Genomic DNA, 21,050 nt, shown 5'->3' with positions numbered 1-21,050 from the left:
CAATTTGTTGTTTGAGGGTGTGAGGTCATGTTTGTTCTTCATTTACAGCCAGACCGTAAAAATGTTAATGAAACTTATTTTTTATGTAATTACATACTATTTTAATGTAAATAAATGCATATTATAAACAGTTTTGTTTTTCACATTAACATGTTACAATAAAACCTACTGTTTTTCATCTCAGAAAAGACAGTAAAGGCAATTATGACAAACATATTTATTAAACGAAAGCATAGGTAATATAATAAATAAAACATAAATGTAATGTTTCATAATTATTTGATCCATGATTTTATTATTCCTAATGATGTGATATGAAAAAAGACTAATGATATGTGAACTGATTTAAGTTCAGTAACTTGCATCTGTAGTGGTTTCTGACTTAAACGAAAATTCCAGGTTCAATACAAGTTAAAGAGAGAGTTCACCTAAAAATCTTAATTTACTCACCCTCATGCCATCTTAGATTTTAAGCAGAATATCTCAGCGCTGTAGTTCCATACAATGCAAGTGAATGGTGACCAAAACTTTGAAACGCATCATAAAATTAATCCATACGACTCCAATGGTTAAATTCATGCCTTGTGAATATGTGCTATATGTGCCTTGTGCTATATGATAGGTGTGAGTGAGAAACAATATTTGCCTTTGTGCATTTTGGAAATTCAAAGATCTGGTCACAATTCACTTGCTTTGTTTGGTCCAACAGAGCTGAGATATTCTTCTAAAAAAAAACTTTAATTCGTGTTCTGCAGAAGAATGAAAGTCATACACATTTGTTATAACATGAGGGTGAGTAAATTAGATTTTGATTTTTGGGTGAACTATCCCTTTAAGCTCAATAGACAGCATTTGTGGCAAATGTTGATTACAAAATAAATAAAAATTTCGACTAATCCCTTTTCTTTAAAAAATCTGAGTTACAATTAAAGTGAACAAGGGCAACCCATAAACATTAAAAAACTTACCGTTTCATAATTATAGCCATAAGATGTAAACAATATGCGTGTTAACATGATTTTAGTGTGATAAAATCACTTACTACCATTTTCTATGTAAAGATATATCCAATTTTGTAAACTCTAAATTGACTGTAAAACGTCAATTTAAACAACTTTACTGCAGAAGAATTAAATGTAAGTGCTTAAAAAAATTATAATCCCCCTACCATAACCTTGATTTTTGCTTTTATTTATTTATTTGTTTATTTATTTGTTTAAAGTAAAAGAGGGACCAGTTAAAATTATTTAATGCGGTTACTAACATTAACCACAAATAATGTCCATTAAATATAACTTGTATAAAACGTTTTTCCTTCATAGATTAGTATTAGTCTGTGTAGAGATCATGTGGAAGAATGCTAAGGTGAGCTTTATTGTATTTATAGAGCTACAGGTTGAAGTCATTAAAACTCATTTTTTTTAGCCACGCCACAGATTTAATATTAGCAAACTATAGTTTTGACAAATCGTTTAGGACATCTACTTTGTGCATGATACTAGTAATTTCTCCAACAATTGTTTACAGACAGAGTGTTTCACTTTTATTTGACTATCACAATTCCAGTGAGTCAGAAGTTTACATACGTGCCTTTAAGCAGTTTAGAAAATTCCAGAAAATTATGTCAAGCCTTTAGCCTCTGATAGGCTAATTGGGGTCAATTGGAGGTGTACCTGTGGATGTATTTTAAGGCCTACCTTCAAATTAAGCAATTTCCAAATGCCTGAAGGTAACACTTTCATCTGTACAAACAATAGTATGCAAGTATAAACACCATGGGACCACGTAGCCATCATACCGCTCAGGAAGGAGACGCATTCTGTCTCCTAGAGATCAACGCAGTTTGGCGCAAAAAGTGAAAATCAAACCCAGAACAACAGCAAAGGTCCTTGTACAAATGTGTGAAGCTTGGGAGTGGCAGCATCATGTTGTGGGGGTGCTTTGCTGCAAGAGGGACTGGTGCACTTAACAAAATAGATGTCATCATGAAGGAAAATGATGTGGATATATTGAAGCAACATTTCAAGACATCAGCCAGGAAGTTTAAGCTTTGGCAAATGGGTCTCCCAAATGAAAAATGACCCCAAATATACCTTCAAATTGTGGCAAAATGGCTTAAGGACAACAAAGTCAAGGTATTGGAGTGTCCATCAAAAAGCCCTGACCTCAATCCAATAGGAACATTTGTGGGAAGAACTAAAAAAAGTGTGTGCGAGCAAGGAGGCCTACAAACCCGACTCAGTTACACCAGTTCTGTCTGGAGGAATGAGCCAAAATTCCTGCAACTTATTGTGAGAAGCTTGTGGACGGCTACTTGACCCAAGTTAAACAATTTAAAGGCAATGCTTCCAAATACTAACAGTATATGTAAACTTCTGACCCACTGTATTTAGTTTCAATGTGATGAAAGAAATAAAAGCTGAAATAAATAATTCTCTCTAATATTATTCTGACATTTCACATTTTTTTAATAAAAGGAGTGATCCTAACTGACCCAAGACAGGGAATGTTTTCTATGATTAAATGTCAGGAAATGTGAGAAATTTAATTTAAATGTATTCTTTCTAAGGTGTATGTAAACTTCTGATTTCAACTGTAAATCCACACAAATGCTAACATTGGCACACATGGAAAATGTAAAGAAAAGAATAATTGCTAACAAATTACATTTGAAGGAGGGGGTAAGTTAAGAGGCAAAAATCACTGTAACCAAAGAGAAAACTTAACATTTGCAACTTGTGTACTCATTCACACAAGCAGACACATACAAAATGTGCTGAAGGAAAGCCTTAAAGCCACAAGTCTGATCATTTTAATCAGTTTTCTTTTAGTTACTCTGAAGTTAAGGACAGTTAAAAAACAATGTAAACAAATTAGTAACTGTTGTACCTGTTTTGGAATCATCCTTTAGCAGATACTTCAATGGTCACTTCAGAGTCCTCTGAGACTTGCTTTGGCAAGTTATACTGCAAAGGTAGAAGATTAATACTAGAGAATCTAGAGTACTGAGAGAAACACAGCTGTACCCTTACAGGCCTAAAGAGATGAAAATCTTGAACACCTATTAAAACACTTTGCATGTAAAAATGTACTATACAACAGTTAGTTCAGACTGGCAATGGTGTTCCAAATGTGTTGATATTCATGTATAACAGCACTGTGACAATCCATGGAGTTGAGATTCAGATTCATGATTTCTTGCATTGGCTAATGAGCTAAAAGTGTGCTAATTGTTTTAATAATTAAGGCCCATAGAGTACGCTGCAGTGGCAGTGCAATCCTCCAATGTGCTGACCAATGTAACTATATTAAACTGCTCTAACAGAGGTGCTCATGGAGGACAAAGGGAGAGGTTCAGAATCAGAAAGAGAACAGAGGAATTGGACACAATTTCTGTTTTAGAACAACGTGTACACAGGACTGTTTACCCTAATATGTGGCCTGCGCAAGCAATCTCGCTCACTAAAATCAGCATTGTGAGCTGAAGAACTTTGTAATTTCAAGTTATTGAACTAACTTGACAACAAGGTTATGTGAAAAGAGAAGACAAGATGAGTTCCACGAAGGGTTAAAAGGAGAACAATGACAAAACCTCCACAGCAATTAATTATTCATGCTAAGCTGAATTATAAAGTGAAACTTCGTTATCTTTTTTCTCCTCTTTCATCTTTCCTAGCTATCTTTTGTTTTCTTGCTCATTTTTCTTCACAGGATACTCTCCTGTGTGTCAGTACCAGTGGAGGAGATGGGATGCAGACCTCCGTTATGATTGAGCCTCTTGGCACGGTACGTCTCATAGTGGATGTTATGAGTGACCTCTTTCAGGTCCTGGAGGTGAGACCTAAGCACATGATAATGATATTGTTATTATTTAGTCACTAATCATTTTTAGAAAAGTTAATGCAGTGTTATTATAATAGCTTAATTATAGAAGACATTTAATAAAGACTATGAATATTGTGAATGGGAAAGTTAAATTCAAACTGGTTATCTAAATCTTTCAGAAAGCAATACAAATGTCATTGATCACTATATAATAACAAATAATGTTTTATACATCACCTGATCAGGAAATCACGAAGTAAGGAGAATTCGCAGTGATTTGGGTTTTCAACTACAGGAACAAAAAAATACATGTCAAACGATATGTACCACTGCCACATTCTGAACAAAATACTCTATTGGTTTGTTGTAAAATGAGATATTCTTAGTATTTTTAAAATAGAACAGAATTTGGCCCACTATGGAAAATTTAAATCTAATTCATATTCTGGACACTGGATGTTTCCATCACGTAGGCTACAGTCACTATTCACAGCGCATCGTCTCCGCTAGTGTCGCCCACCAGCATCGGCGTTACTAGACCCATTTGAGGAGGGCTTCAGCCACCCTAAAATTCATCTCAGCCCCTAAATACAGTATCTGTGACTTAGCAATCAGCATGTAAGTGTTTTAAACAGCTGCAGCCGCTCGCAACGCGTGAGGTGCTTTGGTGGCTTTTCAAAACTGACTAAAGCATGAGCCAATAGGAGTGCAGGCTGTGTAGGCATGTCGCTCGTTTAGTTTGGTAATCTCGTTTAACAAGGAGAGAAGGGGCTGGATTAGTTAACAGTAAAATTGACAAATGACATAACAATGACATCAGGATGTAATTAAAACCTGTAATTACTTTTAGGCTATGCTGTCTTTTTTGCATATTCCTTGATGATCATGCAGCAGTTCACAAAATGATATGCTTTGTTGTCATTTGCAGGGAAAATGTTTATATTTAAACGCTGCTAAAGTCTCTTAGTAGACACACTGACTTGAATAAAGTATATTTAGACTTGTTTCGGTCTCTGTGCTTTATCAACGGTTTAAAGACTCAAAACTCATGAAAGAAGTTGATTTGTTGCCACCTACTGGCGTAGAAGTTTGAATTACAAAAATGGTTATCTGAACAAATCATATATATATATATATATATATATATATATATATATATATACACACTCACCTAAAGGATTATTAGGAACACCATACTAATACTGTGTTTGACCCCCTTTCACCTTCAGAACTGCCTTAATTCTACGTGGCATTGATTCAACAAGGTGCTGAAAGCATTCTTTAGAAATGTTGGCCCATATTGATAGGATAGCATCTTGCAGTTGATGGAGATTTGTGGGATGCACATCCAGGGCACGAAGCTCCCGTTCCACCACATCCCAAAGATGCTCTATTGGGTTGAGATCTGGTGACTGTGGGGGCCATTTTAGTACAGTGAACTCACTGTCATGTTCAAGAAACCAATTTGATATGATTTGAGCTTTGTGACATGGTGCATTATCCTGCTGGAAGTAGCCAGCAGAGGATGGGTACATGGTGGCCATAAAGGGATGGACATGGTCAGAAACAATGCTAAGGTAGGCCGTGGCATTTAAACGATGCCCAATTGGCACTAAGGGGCCTAAAGTGTGCCAAGAAAACATCCCCCACACCATTACGCCAACACCACCAGCCTGCACAGTGGTAACGAGGCATGATGGATCCATGTTCTCATTCTGTTTACGCCAAATTCTGACTCTACCATCTGAATGTCTCAACAGAAATCGAGACTCATCAGACCAGGCAACATTTTTCCAGTCTTCAACTGTCCAATTTTGGTAAGCTCTTGCAAACTGTAGCCTCTTTTTCCTATTTGTAGTGGAGATGAGTGGTACCCGGTGGGGTCTTCTGCTGTTGTAGCCCATCCGCCTCAAGGTTGTGCGTGTTGTGGCTTCACAAATGCTTTGCTGCATACCTCGGTTGTAACGAGTGGTTATTTCAGGCAAAGTTGCTCTTCTATCAGCTTGAATCAGTCGGCCCATTCTCCTCTGACCCCTAGCATCAACAAGGCATTTTCGCCCACAGGACTGCCGCATACTGGATGTTTTTCCCTTTTCACACCATTCTTTGTAAACCCTAGAAATGGTTGTGCGTGAAAATCCCAGTAACTGAGCAGATTGTGAAATACTCAGACCGGCCCGTCTGGCACCAACAACCATGCCACGCTCAAAATTGCTTAAATCACTTTTCTTTCCCATTCTGACATTCAGTTTGGAGTTCAGGAGATTGTCTTGACCAGGACCACACCCCTAAATGCATTGAAGCAACTGCCATGTGATTGGTTGATTAGATAATTGCATTAATGAGAAATTGAACAGGTGTTCCTAATAATCCTTTAGGTGAGTGTATATACATACACACAGACACTACTGGTCAAAAGTTTTAAAACACTTGACTGAAATGTTTCTCATGATCTTAAAAATCTTTTGATCCGAAGGCGTATGCTTAAATGATTGAAATTAGTTTTGTAGACAAAAATATAATTGTGCCACCATATTAATTTATTTCATTATAAAACTAAAATTGTATTAAAAAATGTTTTTGAAATTGATGGCTTAGACCAATTAATAAAGAAAAGCAGCCAATAAGTGTCCAACATAGATGGGAACTCCTTCAATACAGTTTAAAAAGCATCCCAGGGTGATACCTCAAGAAGTTGGTCGAGAAAATGTCAAGAGTACATGTCTGCAAATTCTAGGCAAACTGTGGCCACTTTGAAGATGCTAAAATATAACAGTTTTGATTTATTTTGGATTTTGTTTAGTCACAACAAAATTCCCATAGTTCCATTTCTGTTATTCCATAGTTTTGATGAGTTTACTATTATTCTAAAAATGTGAAGAAGACAAAAATTATAATAAAGAATGAGTAAGTGTTTCAAAACTTTTGACCGGTAGTGTATATTACCAGGGTCATTCTATTGAAATTAAAATCTCTTTGGATTGATTTTCTCTTTTGAACGAACACAGAAGACTCTAATCATGAGTTAATGACATACAGACAAACATGAGTTCATTATTTCCACTAAAGATAACCAAGCTAAATCTGATATTTGATGTAATAATTTTTTTTTTGTGGAGTTTGGTATAAATTTAATCTACAGTAGTTGCAAAATTATACTTTTTCTATAATAAATTTAAAAAAAATTTAATAAATGTCAAATAATTTTTTTTTAATTTGAATTTAAACAGTTTCAGTATTTATAAAAAACTTTATAAGTTGGTTTATTATAGAAATTGACAAAATTCTGAATTAATATTAGCCAGCTGTCTTGAATGATGTAAACACAGAAGAAAAACAACAACAACAAAACACTATCTTTGCTAAAGAGTGAAATACATTAAATGTGCACATCTAAAGGCAGTTGCACACCGGACAAGAAGCATTACTGAGGTTTTTCCCTTCTTCAACAATGAACAATGCTAGAGTAAATAATCTATGTCCTTTGATAATGATTTGGATCAAATTTAATGGAAAATATGTGAGTTGCGTTCCGTAGCATGGCAGAAATTTGTGCATACTCTGGAGTCGAATAACATAGGTGCAGAGTTTTAATGTAGAGTTTTAATGATGGCTCTTTAGTAGACCCCTGTGGTGTCCACATAGGATGCTAGATCACCTTACAGAATACTAGGTCTAAGTGGAGTATGTCTAAATTCAGACACAAATCGTTTGGCTCACTCACCCTCCACCACTCCCCAGGCTGTCTTCCTCCCCAAAACTCGTTTGCCATTGACCTGGTACTCTTTATCACTTCCTACCACAGCAAAGGGCATTGAATCCTGTAATACACAAATTTAATGGGACAAACATAATGTGAAAAAACATGGGCCAACATAGAGACAGAAAGAGAAAAAACAATGCAAGTCTTGGCCAGTGAGAAGAGGTAAGACCGGGAGAGAAGTAAGGATGAGAGAACAAACAGCTGAATAAAGCACTATCAAATTAATCTGAAACTTTTCCATAACTGCTCAGCTTTTAAAATTACTGTTTAAAAGTTTCAATGCATAATTCGATGGAAGACTTTTCAGTCTACCATAAATGTGTATGGCTGAAATGACTATAAGTGTAAACTGTAACTCATTGGCATATAAATTAATACTTACTTTTACATAAGACTGACAATATGCAGTGCTCTTACCCTGATCTTATCATTATCACTCTTATCCTCCATGTCTTCATCAAATTCTTTCTGTGGATAACACTCGATTCCACAAACCTCCAGCTCCTTCCTCACCTACAAGGAATGATGGAGAAATGCAGTAACTGTATGATATATGGCATAAATACACAATCAGTTTATAATTTTGTAAGAACAGCTCTATTTATCTGTTTGTTTATTGCGTCATTCAATCTCACCTTCTGTTTGAATTCAGTTTTCTCATCAGGAGTGAGCGTGTCAGACTTGGCGATGACAGGAATGATGTTGACCACACGACTCAGATGTTTCATGAACTCAATATCCAACTGGCGAAGCCTTAGGAGAAATAAGGTGGAAAGGGACAGGCTGATAGGAGCAGATATTATTACAGGGACAATGGTCTGCCTGAGATTCGCATAGGCCATATTTGACTATAACAGCTGAGTCAAGCAGTTCAGCACATCAGTGTAACTGGCTGAATGAGACGCACTCATGCATGCTGCTGTAACTGGTCCTGCTCGGCCCCTAGGGTCAATCACTAGTGCGCCTCTTGAGGCCAGGTGAGTGAGGTTTACACACACATGCACAGCACGTACCAGCTGGCTACCATTAAACTGCCTCAAATGAACACAACAGCTTGTCTTAATTAACCCAGCTGCAAATGCAAGCATTTTGATCTATAAAAAATCACGTTGTGATGTGAATACCCTTTGTAATATAGCAATGAAATCCGTAGAGAATTACAGCTAAGAGACAGTTGCAGCACATTTAGCACTAACACAGCATGAAACACCATGAACATTGGATTATCCCTATATCTCAAGGTTCTTCTTCATCCTGGATTCCTCACTGACCATAATTCTTCCAAAGGCTTTGCACTAATTAGGTAAACTGTTGTTCCATACACTTTGTGTGCTATTTTACGAGGTAAATCAGCTGAAGTATGTGTCAACTGGTGAAGTACGTAGTCAGAACTCACGAGTGTCCGGTTGGTGAAATGAAGTACAGGCAGCAGTGCACTCTGGTATCTGGGATACGTTTTTTGCGAGCAATGTTCACTTCTTCCTTCAAAAACTTCTCATACTGTTCATTGATGTATTTGGAGATGGGCTCCCAACTAGGAACAGAAAGCAACATGGTATTTTAAGTAGATGCCACAAATAATTGCAGAAATATATTCAAATGTTGCTACAGCAAATAAAAACAACAACATCCAATATGGAATGTTTTTCTATAAAGCAATTAAGTGACACTGAAAAACACTGTGCTTCTGTACAGATATCCTTGGCTCACATCACCAAGGGTGAGTTTCCAAGCCAGACTCACATTTGGTATCTCAACAGATGGTCTGATTACAGTAACAGTGTCTATGCCGATTAATTTATAGGCAAATTTGAAGGTAAAAACAGTGACCTTCTGTAACTTGGATTAGGTGAGTCACTGGTCTTGAACAGAGGTCTAAAGATCCTTGTGTTGTTTCTTTAACCACTGAGATAACTCACAGTCCTGGAGAAGTTGGATCCAAATGCAGGCAGGTAAATCACAGAGATTTACTGTAGATAACTCAAACGTCTTTTAATGAAAAGAAAAGATCAACTTTACATAAGCACGAGCATAGCACAATGAATGCAAACTCAAGACTGAGCAATGATACACAAAACCAAGATTACTTAAATAGAGAGGAAAACAAGCTCAAAATTAAACACAGGTGTGCATGATGATTGGCAAACTAACAAGAACAGGAACTTCTGACCATAAAAGTAAAACCAAAGGGAAAAGAATGCCATCTAGCGGCCATCATTCATATTGCATCAGGTTCTTCTTACAGGACCCCCGCCTTCTAGGAATGGCACCTAACTTTCCCTCAGAGTCTCTAGCATTCAATTCTTTTATCAATTTGGGGTCTAGAATGTCCCGTGATGTTACCCAGGACCGCTCTTCAGGTCCATAGTCCTCCCAGTCCACCAAATATTGTAGTCTTCCTTGCACCTGCTGAGAATTTAAGATGCGTAGAACAGTGTATGCTGGTTGCCCCTGAATGATCGAAGGAGCTGGAGGAGGTTGAACAGTGGGAGACAGGTGACTTCATAGCAAGGGCTTCAGTTGTGAAATGAGAGTGGTGGGATGGATCCTCAATGACCATGGTAAATTAAGCTTATAGCTAAAAGGGTTAATTCTGTGAAGAACATTAAAAGGGCTAATGAATCAAGGGGCCAGTTTTCTGGATTCCATCTCAAGCGGAATGTGCTTTGTGGACAGCCATACCCATTGCCCAGTATGCAGAGATGGTCCCAGCCTGGTGGTTACCCTGATGCTGTTTTTGAAGTTGGGCTCTTTGGAGAGCTGCTCGAGCCCTCCACCATGTTCATCTGCATTGCTGGACCAACCGTTCTACTGATGGTACTCCAACCTCCAAGTCTTGTTCTGGGAACTGAGGTGGTTAATAACCATACTGACATTCGAATGGGGACATACTTATGGAGGTCTGACAAAGGGTGTTACGAACAAAGTCCATTGACATGTGAAACCAAGAGCATGAGGGATGGGTAGGGGATGTAACAGGCTTTGTGGAAGGGCTCTTTGCTCCTTGCTTTGAGCACACACTTGACAAGCTTGCACAAATAATCTTGTGCCTTTTTCCATTGCGGGCCACCAGATATGCCTCTTGATAAAATCCCTGGGTGCCCTGTCAAATGTGAGGAGTGTGCCCACTGCAATACACTAGAATGACGAGTGTTAGCCACAAAGAGGCAGCCTGGAGGACCATTACCTGGGTCAGGCTGATGTCTTTGAGCCCTCTGAACAGTTGTTTCAATGTCCCACCAAATGGGTGCTGCCACTTTAGATGGTAACTAGATGGGTTTAAGATGCTTCTCCTGTTCTGGAGGATCAAACTGTCTCAAAAGAGCATCTGGCTTCCCATTCTTGGTACCTGGTCTGTAAGATAGAACAAAGTCAAAACGGTTAAAAAACAGAGCCCACCCAGCCTGTCTCTTTGCTTCTTGAATATAAGCCAGGTTTTCGTGGTCAGTCCATACCACAAATGGATGTCTGGCCCCCTCCAGCCACTGTTTACACACAACTCTCGATCTCCAATATCGTAGTTTTGTTCTGCAGCAGAGAGGCGTTGAGAGAAGAAAGCTCAGGGGTGAAGTTTGTTATCTGAAATCGCTGTGACAATAGAACGCCCACTGCTACATCAGAAGCATAAAATTCTACTATAAAAGGATGCTCAGGATCAGGTAGAGTCAATATTGGGGCAGAAATAAATTGACGTTTGAGATCTACAAAAGACTTGTTTGCCTCAGTTGTCCACTGAAGAAATCCTGACTAACTTCCTGGAAAAATGGGCAAATACATGGAAACACTGAACTTATTTGACTGATGTTGGATGGGGCCATTCTCTGACATTTTGAACCTTCTTTGGGACCATCTGAACCTGACCACTAGAAATGATGAACCCCAAGAAAACAGTGGAAATGCGAAATTCACTTTTTGTTCTTGAAGGTTTTTAGAGAAGATGAGGATGTCATTGAGGTATACAAATGTGAGCTGTTGAGCGTCTCCCTTAGCACATCATTAAAGACTGGAAGACTGCAGTAGCGTTTACCAATCCAAATGGCATCAACAAATACTCATATTGGTCTGTCGATTTTATGAAGGCAGTCATCCATTCATCTCCCTTTCAAATACAGACCAGATTATAGGCACAGCGAAGATCAAATTTGGTAAAGATGGTGGCACTTTGAAGAAGCTCGAGAGCAGTTGTCATTAGAGGTAGAGGGTAGTGGTTCTAGATTGTGATTTTTTTTAAACCCCTGTAGTCAATACATGGCCTTTGACTCCCATTTCTCTTACCTACAAAGAAGAAACTGGCACCACCAGGAGATTTAAAGGAATGGATGAAACCAGTGGCGAGAGCATCTTTGATATAATCCTCTATGGCATTCCCTTCTGGTGCTGAAAGGGAGAAGAGTATTCCTCTTGGAGGGCATGTATGTGGTAAAAGGTCTATTGTGAAGTTATATGCGAGATGAGGGGAAAGCATGGAAGCCTTTCTTTTACTGAATACCTCCGACAGATCATGATACTCAACTGGGACTTGGGAAAGTTCAGAAATAGTAAGAGACGCTGACAACCACCCCTGGAGTCACGAGTTCGAATCCAGGGCGAGCTGAGTGACTCAGTTGCTAGGGAGGGTAGATTCACATGAGGTAACCTCCTCGTGGTCGCTATAATATGGTTCTCGCTCTGTGGGGCACGGAGAATAGCGTGAAGCCTCCACACGTGCTATGCCTCCGCACTATGTAATGTGCTCAACAAGCCACATGATAAGATGCATGGCCGCCGACCATGAGGGGAGGAGGGGCTCCTAGCCAATCGCATGGAGCAGTCAGGGCCGCTGCCAGGGGCGGAAGAGACCCCTACCGGCCGCTAAAACGTGGCGGATCAAGAGAGAACCATCATCTGCAAGCTGGGTTCTTCTTACACCTTCACACCAGTAACATGATTTGATTGCCTTTAAGTAACTGCCGAAATGAAGCATACAGCTGACATAGTTTCCTTCAACAGTTCAGTTTCCTGTTCAATGTGGGATTTGTGTTCCCAGAAGGATGCAGTGGCATTTTGGATAATTTGTTGAAAAGTAATGGCACCCTCCATCATGTGTCTGTGAAATCACATAATTCTGATTATATTAAAAAGATAAATCACACATTACTCACCAATAATCATTGTTAATTTGGTCCCCAAAGCCTGGTGTGTCAACAACTGTTAACTTCATCTTCACACCTCCTTCCTCAATCACTGAAAAAAATAAAATAATCACAGTTACAAACACAGTATGTTAGATTGCAGTGATTTAGATTCTATACATGTATAAAAACAGAATCACACGATACAAAGTTTCAGTGTCTCATGATGATACCAGGAAAACACTTACTTATATTTTTTGTCTATCTCTTCAATTTTGCCAATTCTAAGAAACAACTTACAAAAAAAAAAAAACCTTTTGGAAATATAATCTTTTCAAACATGAAAATTCTGTTATCATTTCCTCATCCTCATGTCATTCCAAAACCCTATGAGTTTCTTTCTTCCACGGAACATAAAAGGTAAGAATTATCATATTATTACTGTATTTTGTTCTTTTCCATAGAACAAAAAATGGATGTTCAGAAAAATCATCATAAAATTGTCTATGCTGCAATCTTAATCACAATGTTTATGCATTTTGAGGCAACAAGTTGGAATACAAGTTGGAGATTTGCAAGCTACGATAGAGGGGAATATTTTCAGCAAATTAAATTAGTAAATAATGCCTGCATTTTTTGCACAGGCACACTATTATTACGATTTAAAATACTTTTCCAGCTGATTTGTAAAAACATCCAGTCAACGTCTGTAACTGTAACACTGTCACAACAATATTACACAAGGGTCTGCACACAGTCAACACATATCCCTTTGATGAAATATCTATCCTAGTAGTGCTTTTTTCTGAAAACCATTTTGGTACTTTGTATACCACTTAGCTTTCCAGCTGTTGTCTTACCTCTTACTGTTCTCTGGGTATAATTCCCCATCAGGGTATTCCACAACAAGCCTCCTAACTTACCCTGGGCTCAACACATGCCAGTCTAGACACTGAATTGGGTCCTCTCTTACGTTCAAGCATATATTTGTTATTAACTGCATAGGAACAAAAACAACGTCAGGACCTTATCAAACTGAAACTCATTGGTTGTAATCGAAACAAATATTCTGAAAAGGCTGACATTAAGCCCCATCACAAGGAGTGGTGTATTGAATATATGACCAGGCTCAGGCTAAGTCATTCTTAATTAGTCTATGAAATCTATTTCTGTCAAGAAAGGTTTGATATTTTACAACAACCCTATATCAACCAGTGGTACCATGCTTTGCTTGACCAAGGAACGGATGCAATATGAAAAATGGGAACAAAAGCTTGTGATGTTCGGCCCATTTGCTCTGTTTTGAATGCTATACAAACTGAGACACTGTTAAAGCAAGGGTTCACCCAAAAAATGAAAAGTCTGACATAATTTGATCACCTTCATGTCATTAAAAATATGGTAACACTTTTATTTTAAGTGTCCACAATAATGCACTACTTAATCATGAATTAGACAGTAATTAATAATTAAATTAAAGTAGAGTAAGGTTATTTATTATATTTATAATTAATATATATTATTTAATGTCTTTATTTTGTATAGAAAGTAAAGTAATTAATGCTCAATTTCAGCATTTATTACAATTCTGTCTACACAAAAATGGGATTGGGATGCTACACAATAAGATTGCCTTACTGTACATTCAGTTATATATTAATGACTGTCTTTCATGCTTAACTAGTGCATTATTGTGAACCCTTAAAATAAAGTGTTACCACAAATACATATGATTATCTTATATCCTCCGACTACAAAATGAGAAGCTTAACAGAATCTCAGAGCTTTTCTTTTGCATAAAATTATGTGGACAGCTGTTGATCTCCAGAAATGCCAAAAAAAGAGCATCATAATAGTACTTGATATGACTTGTGCACTATAACCCTATATGCAGTAAGTTTTCTGAAGACACTGTTTAAAATTCAGACTGAAATATAAGTTAACATTCACTGAAAAAATTCCCTGCACTGCAGCTCTTAAATCTCATGTGTAATTATGCATTGTTTGGAAAAGAGCGGCTCAGAGATTCTCCTTTTTATGTTCCCTGGAAGAAAGAAAATCATATGGTTGGAATGGCATGAGGGTGTGTAAATGATAACTATAAATATTTATCGTTTAAAAGTGGTTAGAAACCTGTCCTCTTACCATGAGAAACAGATTTAATCTCTACAGTCTTTGTGATCTTCTCATCGTGACTCCAGCCTGTGCTTCTTCTGCTCACCTGTGACTTAAACAGAGTATTCACCAAGGTGGATTTCCCCAGACCACTTTGACCTGAGAGATTGAGCAAAATAACAAAGAAATGGTGAGGTTGTGAAACAGACGAGGTGAATAGGAATGAACTATGAGAACAGAAACAAACTGCATTGCTCTCCCACCCACCAACTACCATGATGTTGAAATCAAAGCCGGTCTTCATGGTCTTCTTCCGCATCTGCTCAATGATGGTGTCTATCCCAATGTATCCAAGCAATGCAGATCCTCGACCTGACCCTTGCCCATCTCCCCCTGTTCCTTGGGGTGAAGGCACAAAGGGAACGCTGGAAGGCGGTGCCACATGAGAGGGTTTGGCTGGGACGGCCGGTTTAGGTCTCACTTCAGGGGGGACAATTTCTGACATGTCTAAATGAAGGAGTGCATGATAAACAATAGATTTAACAAGATGCAATGTGCGTATGAATGCCCAGTGGGCCTACTATGCTTTGAATGAATGTTCAAAACAGAGTAAGGTTATCTTAGTTTATTTAATGTCTTTATTTTGTATTGAAAGTAAAGTAATTAATGCTCAATTTCAGCATTTAATAAAATAACATAGCCATTTACAAACAACAGTATAAGCTGCCCTATAAGAACAAGATCATTACACATCTCAGAATAATTAGGTTCTTTTGGAAGCATTTTAGTGCTTCAGTGCTCCTCTTTCCCATGCCTAACCCAATTTAGATGCTCCACTGAGTTGTCAGCCCATATTAATGGCATATGCCACCCAAATAAGCAACAAATAATGAATTACTACAGAAACCTCTTAATAAATCTCTTTATCTGATTAATCACCATGGGGTTGACCTTTCCCACGCACCAAGATGCTTTTCAATACCAACACATGGCCAGAGTCAATGGATTTTCTCCACAAGCGACACTACGTGCTCTTTTAAATGGACTATGATATTGTGATTCAACATTTTAATCGCCAATGCGAATTGTTAAAGGATGGAGAGAAACCAAGCATTAGCATCCGTAAAGTGTATGCACACATAGCCAATATACTCTTCCAATTGTCCCATTTAATAATGCATACGATACGGGCTTCGCATTAAAACCAAAAACAAACAACGTTTGCACTTACCGATGACGGGTTTTGTAGCGATCGCAGGGTATTTTTGTTTTTCCGTTTTCTGCTTCGCGCCGTTTAAATTTCGCTGTCTTACAACATATCTACTAATCCAAAAATAAGTACGTAAGACGTTGTGGAATGATCATGTGCCCAGGTACCTCTCTCTTCTTCCTCTCCTTCTTTCACTTTGTCTCTCGCCTTTCTGCTGACCGCTTGATTCCCCTCATTCCCTCCTCCACCCTTTTCCGTTACCAAGGAAACAAACGGGGAGGCTGTGTGATGCAGCGCGCATGCTCACTGCGTTTCTGGACGCAGGTTCATGCCTGACATTTGTGCTCACTCAGTTGTCTTTGTTGTTTTTCAGTAAGCTATATTTTATCACTAAACCTTTACATTTTTGGTAAACAAGCCTTGCTTTTTATCCAGATATTTTTATATTTGGCCTTCTTGTCTCAAACACAGTAATTCGGGTAGGCCTCCAAGTTTAATACAAGTTAAGATCAATTTACAGCATTTGTGGCAAAAGTTTGATTTCAACAAAAAAAAAAAAAAATATTTACACTCATCCCTTTCGACTTTCCACAATAATAATAATAAGCATACGTCGTGGTTACAATACGGCACTGACAATGAAAGTGAATGGGGCCAGTTCATAAACACTACAATAAACACTGTTTCAAAAGCATAGCCACAAGATATAAACATACGTGTTAACATGATTTTAGAGTGACAAAAACAAGGTACAAGTCTAAATATGTTTTTGTGTTAATCAACATTGTCACAACAGCTGCTGATTGAGCTTGTTTTGTATTGATCCCGGAATATTCTTTTAATTTATTGTACTTAGTTACAGTTAACAATCTTATATTAGCACAATATTTTTTGGCGGTAATGAAAACGAGCCTGTGAGGGATGGCCTCACAGACCAAAATAATTTTTTGTACAAAAAAAACACAGTGTAGCACAACAAGTAGAACATAATGCAAGTGTATTTCAAAAATTTAATAATTAAATAATTTATTTTTAACTTGACAGCGTCTAAAAATCGAGGGCCTCCTGAAAAACAGCAAGATCAAACGGTCAAAGGCGTCCATCTAGTACATTTATATAGAGAACCTGAGCACAACTCAGAGGTAAAGTGTACAGTATATACAGTACTCAGTGAACACATGCAACCAAGTAGTATAATATTTACATAACATAATGTTAATTCTGCACTTAACAGTTTATTTCATTACTTACTCATATTTCACATTTCGTAGTTCCAGGCCTGGCTTTATCAAGTGGTCTGTTTACATGTGGACTGTTTGTGGCATTTGCGTTGTCCACTGAAGCTTAATTATCAGTGACAATTATCATGTTTTTTTGTGGGTTGTGGCCTTAATTGTGAATTACCATTTTTGGGACTGACATCACACACAGTCTAGTCCTCAGTGTTTACAGTATGTCACATGATGAGCACCCATAATAAAGAAAATGTACAAATGAGATCTGTTTCATATCTAAAATTGAGAGCAAATGGAGAGTCTCAGAGGAACCCAGTAATCTCACCTGTTTCCCCCTGTTCAAAAGAGATCTCAATGTCTCAAACTGTGCTCAGATTTACTCAGACACCAAAGTCTACAAGCTAAGTCTAAAAGTCTAAGTTTTATGGAGAAACATCAGAGACCATATGAGATATAACTGAGAACAAAATTAAGTCTCCCGAGCTATGAAAGAGCAACCTCTGAACAAACATTTTCCTCTGTGCACTCACTCTGGTTTATACTGTACATATCTGGTTGCTAACACGTCGGTAACCCAGTGTAGATTATGGTCAATTGGAAATTATCCCAATTCGATATAATCAAGGTTCAATGTGTTCATTAAAAATGGTTAGACCTTTCATTCAACATTTCAAATTTAAATAAATCTAGTTTCAACAAGATCGCATAGGATGTCAGCAAGTTGCTTCCGAATGTTCCAGTACCCTGCCATCAGCCCTATTATTATGAACTACTGACAGGCAGCATCTCCCATCAGACATTTTTGCATCATTTAAAAAAATAAATAATAATAATTTACCTTTTCCTGTGACATGACCAGAAGTGCATTGTGTCAGCTGTGTGGAACACCCAGATTCTCATTCTGTGTTGAAACCAGAAAGTGATCCGTGTTCGCATAGTGACAGTCATGATTCTGAGGCTCCATTTTTCCCTCTAAGATTACAGTCTTTGTGTGGGTAGGTTTAGGGTTGGGGTTTCGGGTAGAGTTAATAAAATATGCATTCGTCTTTAATGTGTTACATTCTTTACAGCCAAAAACAACTCAGTTTACAAACAATTTTTGACACCCCTCTGTGGGTATTTCACACGGAAGCTGGAGCTCACACGTGCCCTTATGTTCAAAAACACTCAGCAAACACAGAGCGAGATTGGCTCAAGAAAAGACAACCCACTGTTTCTGAATTCACTGAGAGATCAGTCTGTAATATTATACATTCCAAATAATACCTAATACAGTATTTGGGATGTGTTGTGATTTTAGACAGCTCTATATACAGCTGATTAATTTGTCTTTGTACTTACCTGTAGTTACGCATTCTCCAGGACGTGATTCTGTCTCAAGTCCGCTCCTCATCTCTGCGACTACAGATGGCTGTAATAGTAGGGGGTCTTCTTGCTCTCCTAACTGCAGGGATTTTATTTCTCCAAATCTTCCACAATCTGTTGTATCGTCCTTTTGAATTGAGTGCTTAGATACCACATTGTTGTACTGTCTGTGCTACATAGAGGCTGTTGTTGATCTACATCAAATGGACATTGGAGTGTCCATTCAGCAATGGAACTTTTCTGTATTGTTTGTGTATTGCTGTACGTGTTTTGGCTTTTCGCAGAGGGTGTGCAGAGCAGGACGGGGGGGGGGCTGCACAATGTTTCTCTTCTCCAACAAGTTTCATTGAACAATTAGTAGCACACTTTTTCTGCAACCTTGAACCTCTGTATCTCCTTGAGAATCTGGAATGTTCTTGCAAGATCACTTACCTTGAAGAAGAATTAGAAGAATCTGAATCTGAAAGGTTGCATTTATTTTGGGATGAATTGCTAACTTGCCTTCCATTTCCCCTTGTGTTCTCTGATTGGTTTGAGGAAGATGAAGCTCTTCTCAATGCCTGAGGAGTTTTGAGGTATGTAGATCTACTGTCAGATGTAGCGTCTGTTCTTTTGATCTCAGGTCTACAGGTTCTGCTCAGTTGACCACGTTCAGTGAATGATCTGTGGCTCTTCAAAGGGAATTGGAAGCAGCTCATCCGGCCAGTGTTATTATGGGATGTGTTGATGGAATTGTCTTTCTCTGAACCTGTGAAATCAGGCTTGATCTTAAATTTAGACTTCTGGTTGTCATTAGAGCTGGTTTGATTAGGTTGGAAGGAGTTAACATCATTTTATGGTCCACAGAACTATCATTGGTGGTGTTACAGACTGCTGGAGCTCCATTTGAAACTACTTTGCTGTATTCTTTTGGGGAACTTATATTGTCCAGGTCTTGTTTTGTCATAGCCTTGGGTGATGTTGATGAATTTGTAGATGTGAAGTGTTTGGGGAGTCGGCTCAATCCTTCAGTTGAAGCTTATGGGAGATTCTTCATGTTCTTAATCTTTTGATACTTTACAATGCTCCACTGACACATCATCTTAGGACTTATTATTTGCTTGGCTACCCCTAGTGCTATCTTTGAGTAATTGGACTGTTGGAGATTTTCCACCATAGATGGATGTACATCCCTATGATTCTTTGGGTTGTTCTCTTCACTGCCTGGCTTGGTTTTCTCAAGATGAGAGAGCAGGGCACTAGAGTTTATAATCCTCCCTGTTTTAATCAATCCAAGCCATATTTGATCTAGTGTAGGGTCCAGGGATTGATACTTTTTTGATATAGCTTAATGTTGTGGTCTGTTTGCACCTTTTCCAACAGGTTTGAGGTTGAGGACATTCAAACTTTTAATTCTTGGCAACTCCACTAAATCAGATGTTTGAATGTAGTTTAGTGTGTCCAGGGGTTGAGGCCTGAGTAACTGATTCTGTCTTTGTCCAGTTCGTTTATTCTGATTCCTTGACTTGGATATGGTAATTGATCTCGCACTCCTCTCTGTGGATGAAAAGTTAATTTGGATGTTGATTTGGTGTGAATTTAGATATTTTACAGTCTCCTGGCTATTTCTTAGCATTCATATCAGGGCAATGCAATGGTTTGTTTTGTTAAATATGTACTGATTGGCATTCTTTTGTTGTTGGCTCTAATTGTGAAATGGTTTTGTTGGACTTCAGCTGTGTGAATTCAGGGATGTATCCACTGTATTGATGATGCTGTAGGATCCATAATGACAATGAATGAACAATGGTCACATAAGAATAATTGGATGAAGTAATACTAAAACCCCAACATTTATCAACAACAACAAAAAAATGACAGTTTTTATAATATTATTAAACAAGAGCCATTCACAATAAAGTTCCAAAGCATGAACACTCTAAATGAGATGTATACAGAAACTTACCAGGGAGGAGAACTGTGAATATATTACAGTTTCCCAGTTTGTATCCAAGTTTTTCCCAGTTTGACTGAAGGAGGAAACGTGGATGGGCTTTTTGAGGATGATTGAAGAGGAAAGAGGCACAGGACAGGAGGACAGAGTAGTGGGTGAAGGAGATATTTCAACTGAGGGTATGATGAAATAAAATGAGATCATGGACTGAAACGAGGAGAGGTGGATAAGGGAATTGGAGATGGACATGGTGAGAGACAAGATGGGGAAGCAGAAAGAGGGCTAATACATGGGGAGAGTCTTCTTGAGATAAAAAAAAAAAGTGTGGGTTTAGGGGAAATAATGGGAAAAGTTTTATTTGAGATGCAGATCTTCTAGGTAATATGATTTCAGAAGGGTCTATCTCGCCTTGGTTCATTGTAGTATATCATTGTAGACAATGTTTGTAGGATTTACATAAAAGTTTGAGTATACCATTCAAAACACATATAAA

General features: G+C 38.1%; 1 protein-coding gene across 1 annotated transcript; it reads right to left on the bottom strand.

Annotated features, from left to right (window-relative positions):
- Positions 1–278: 278 nt before the first annotated feature.
- LOC127652215 (neuronal-specific septin-3) lies at positions 279–16,258 on the bottom strand. The gene is made up of 10 exons (XM_052138350.1): positions 16,046–16,258; positions 15,082–15,321; positions 14,845–14,973; positions 12,730–12,811; positions 8,985–9,122; positions 8,224–8,341; positions 8,006–8,101; positions 7,550–7,646; positions 4,063–4,114; positions 279–3,841 (listed from the first exon to the last, which is right to left on the bottom strand). The coding sequence occupies exons 2-10, from the start codon at positions 15,317–15,319 to the stop codon at positions 3,706–3,708; spliced, it is 1,086 nt and encodes a 361-aa protein (XP_051994310.1). The 5' UTR covers positions 15,320–15,321; positions 16,046–16,258; the 3' UTR covers positions 279–3,705.
- Positions 16,259–21,050: the final 4,792 nt, after the last annotated feature.

The sequence above is a fragment of the Xyrauchen texanus genome, chromosome 11 (genome assembly GCF_025860055.1).
Source record: "Xyrauchen texanus isolate HMW12.3.18 chromosome 11, RBS_HiC_50CHRs, whole genome shotgun sequence".
In the NCBI taxonomy this organism is placed as follows: domain Eukaryota; kingdom Metazoa; phylum Chordata; class Actinopteri; order Cypriniformes; family Catostomidae; genus Xyrauchen; species Xyrauchen texanus.
Note: the sequence above shows the minus strand (reverse complement) of the source record. Positions and strands in the feature narration are given on the sequence as shown.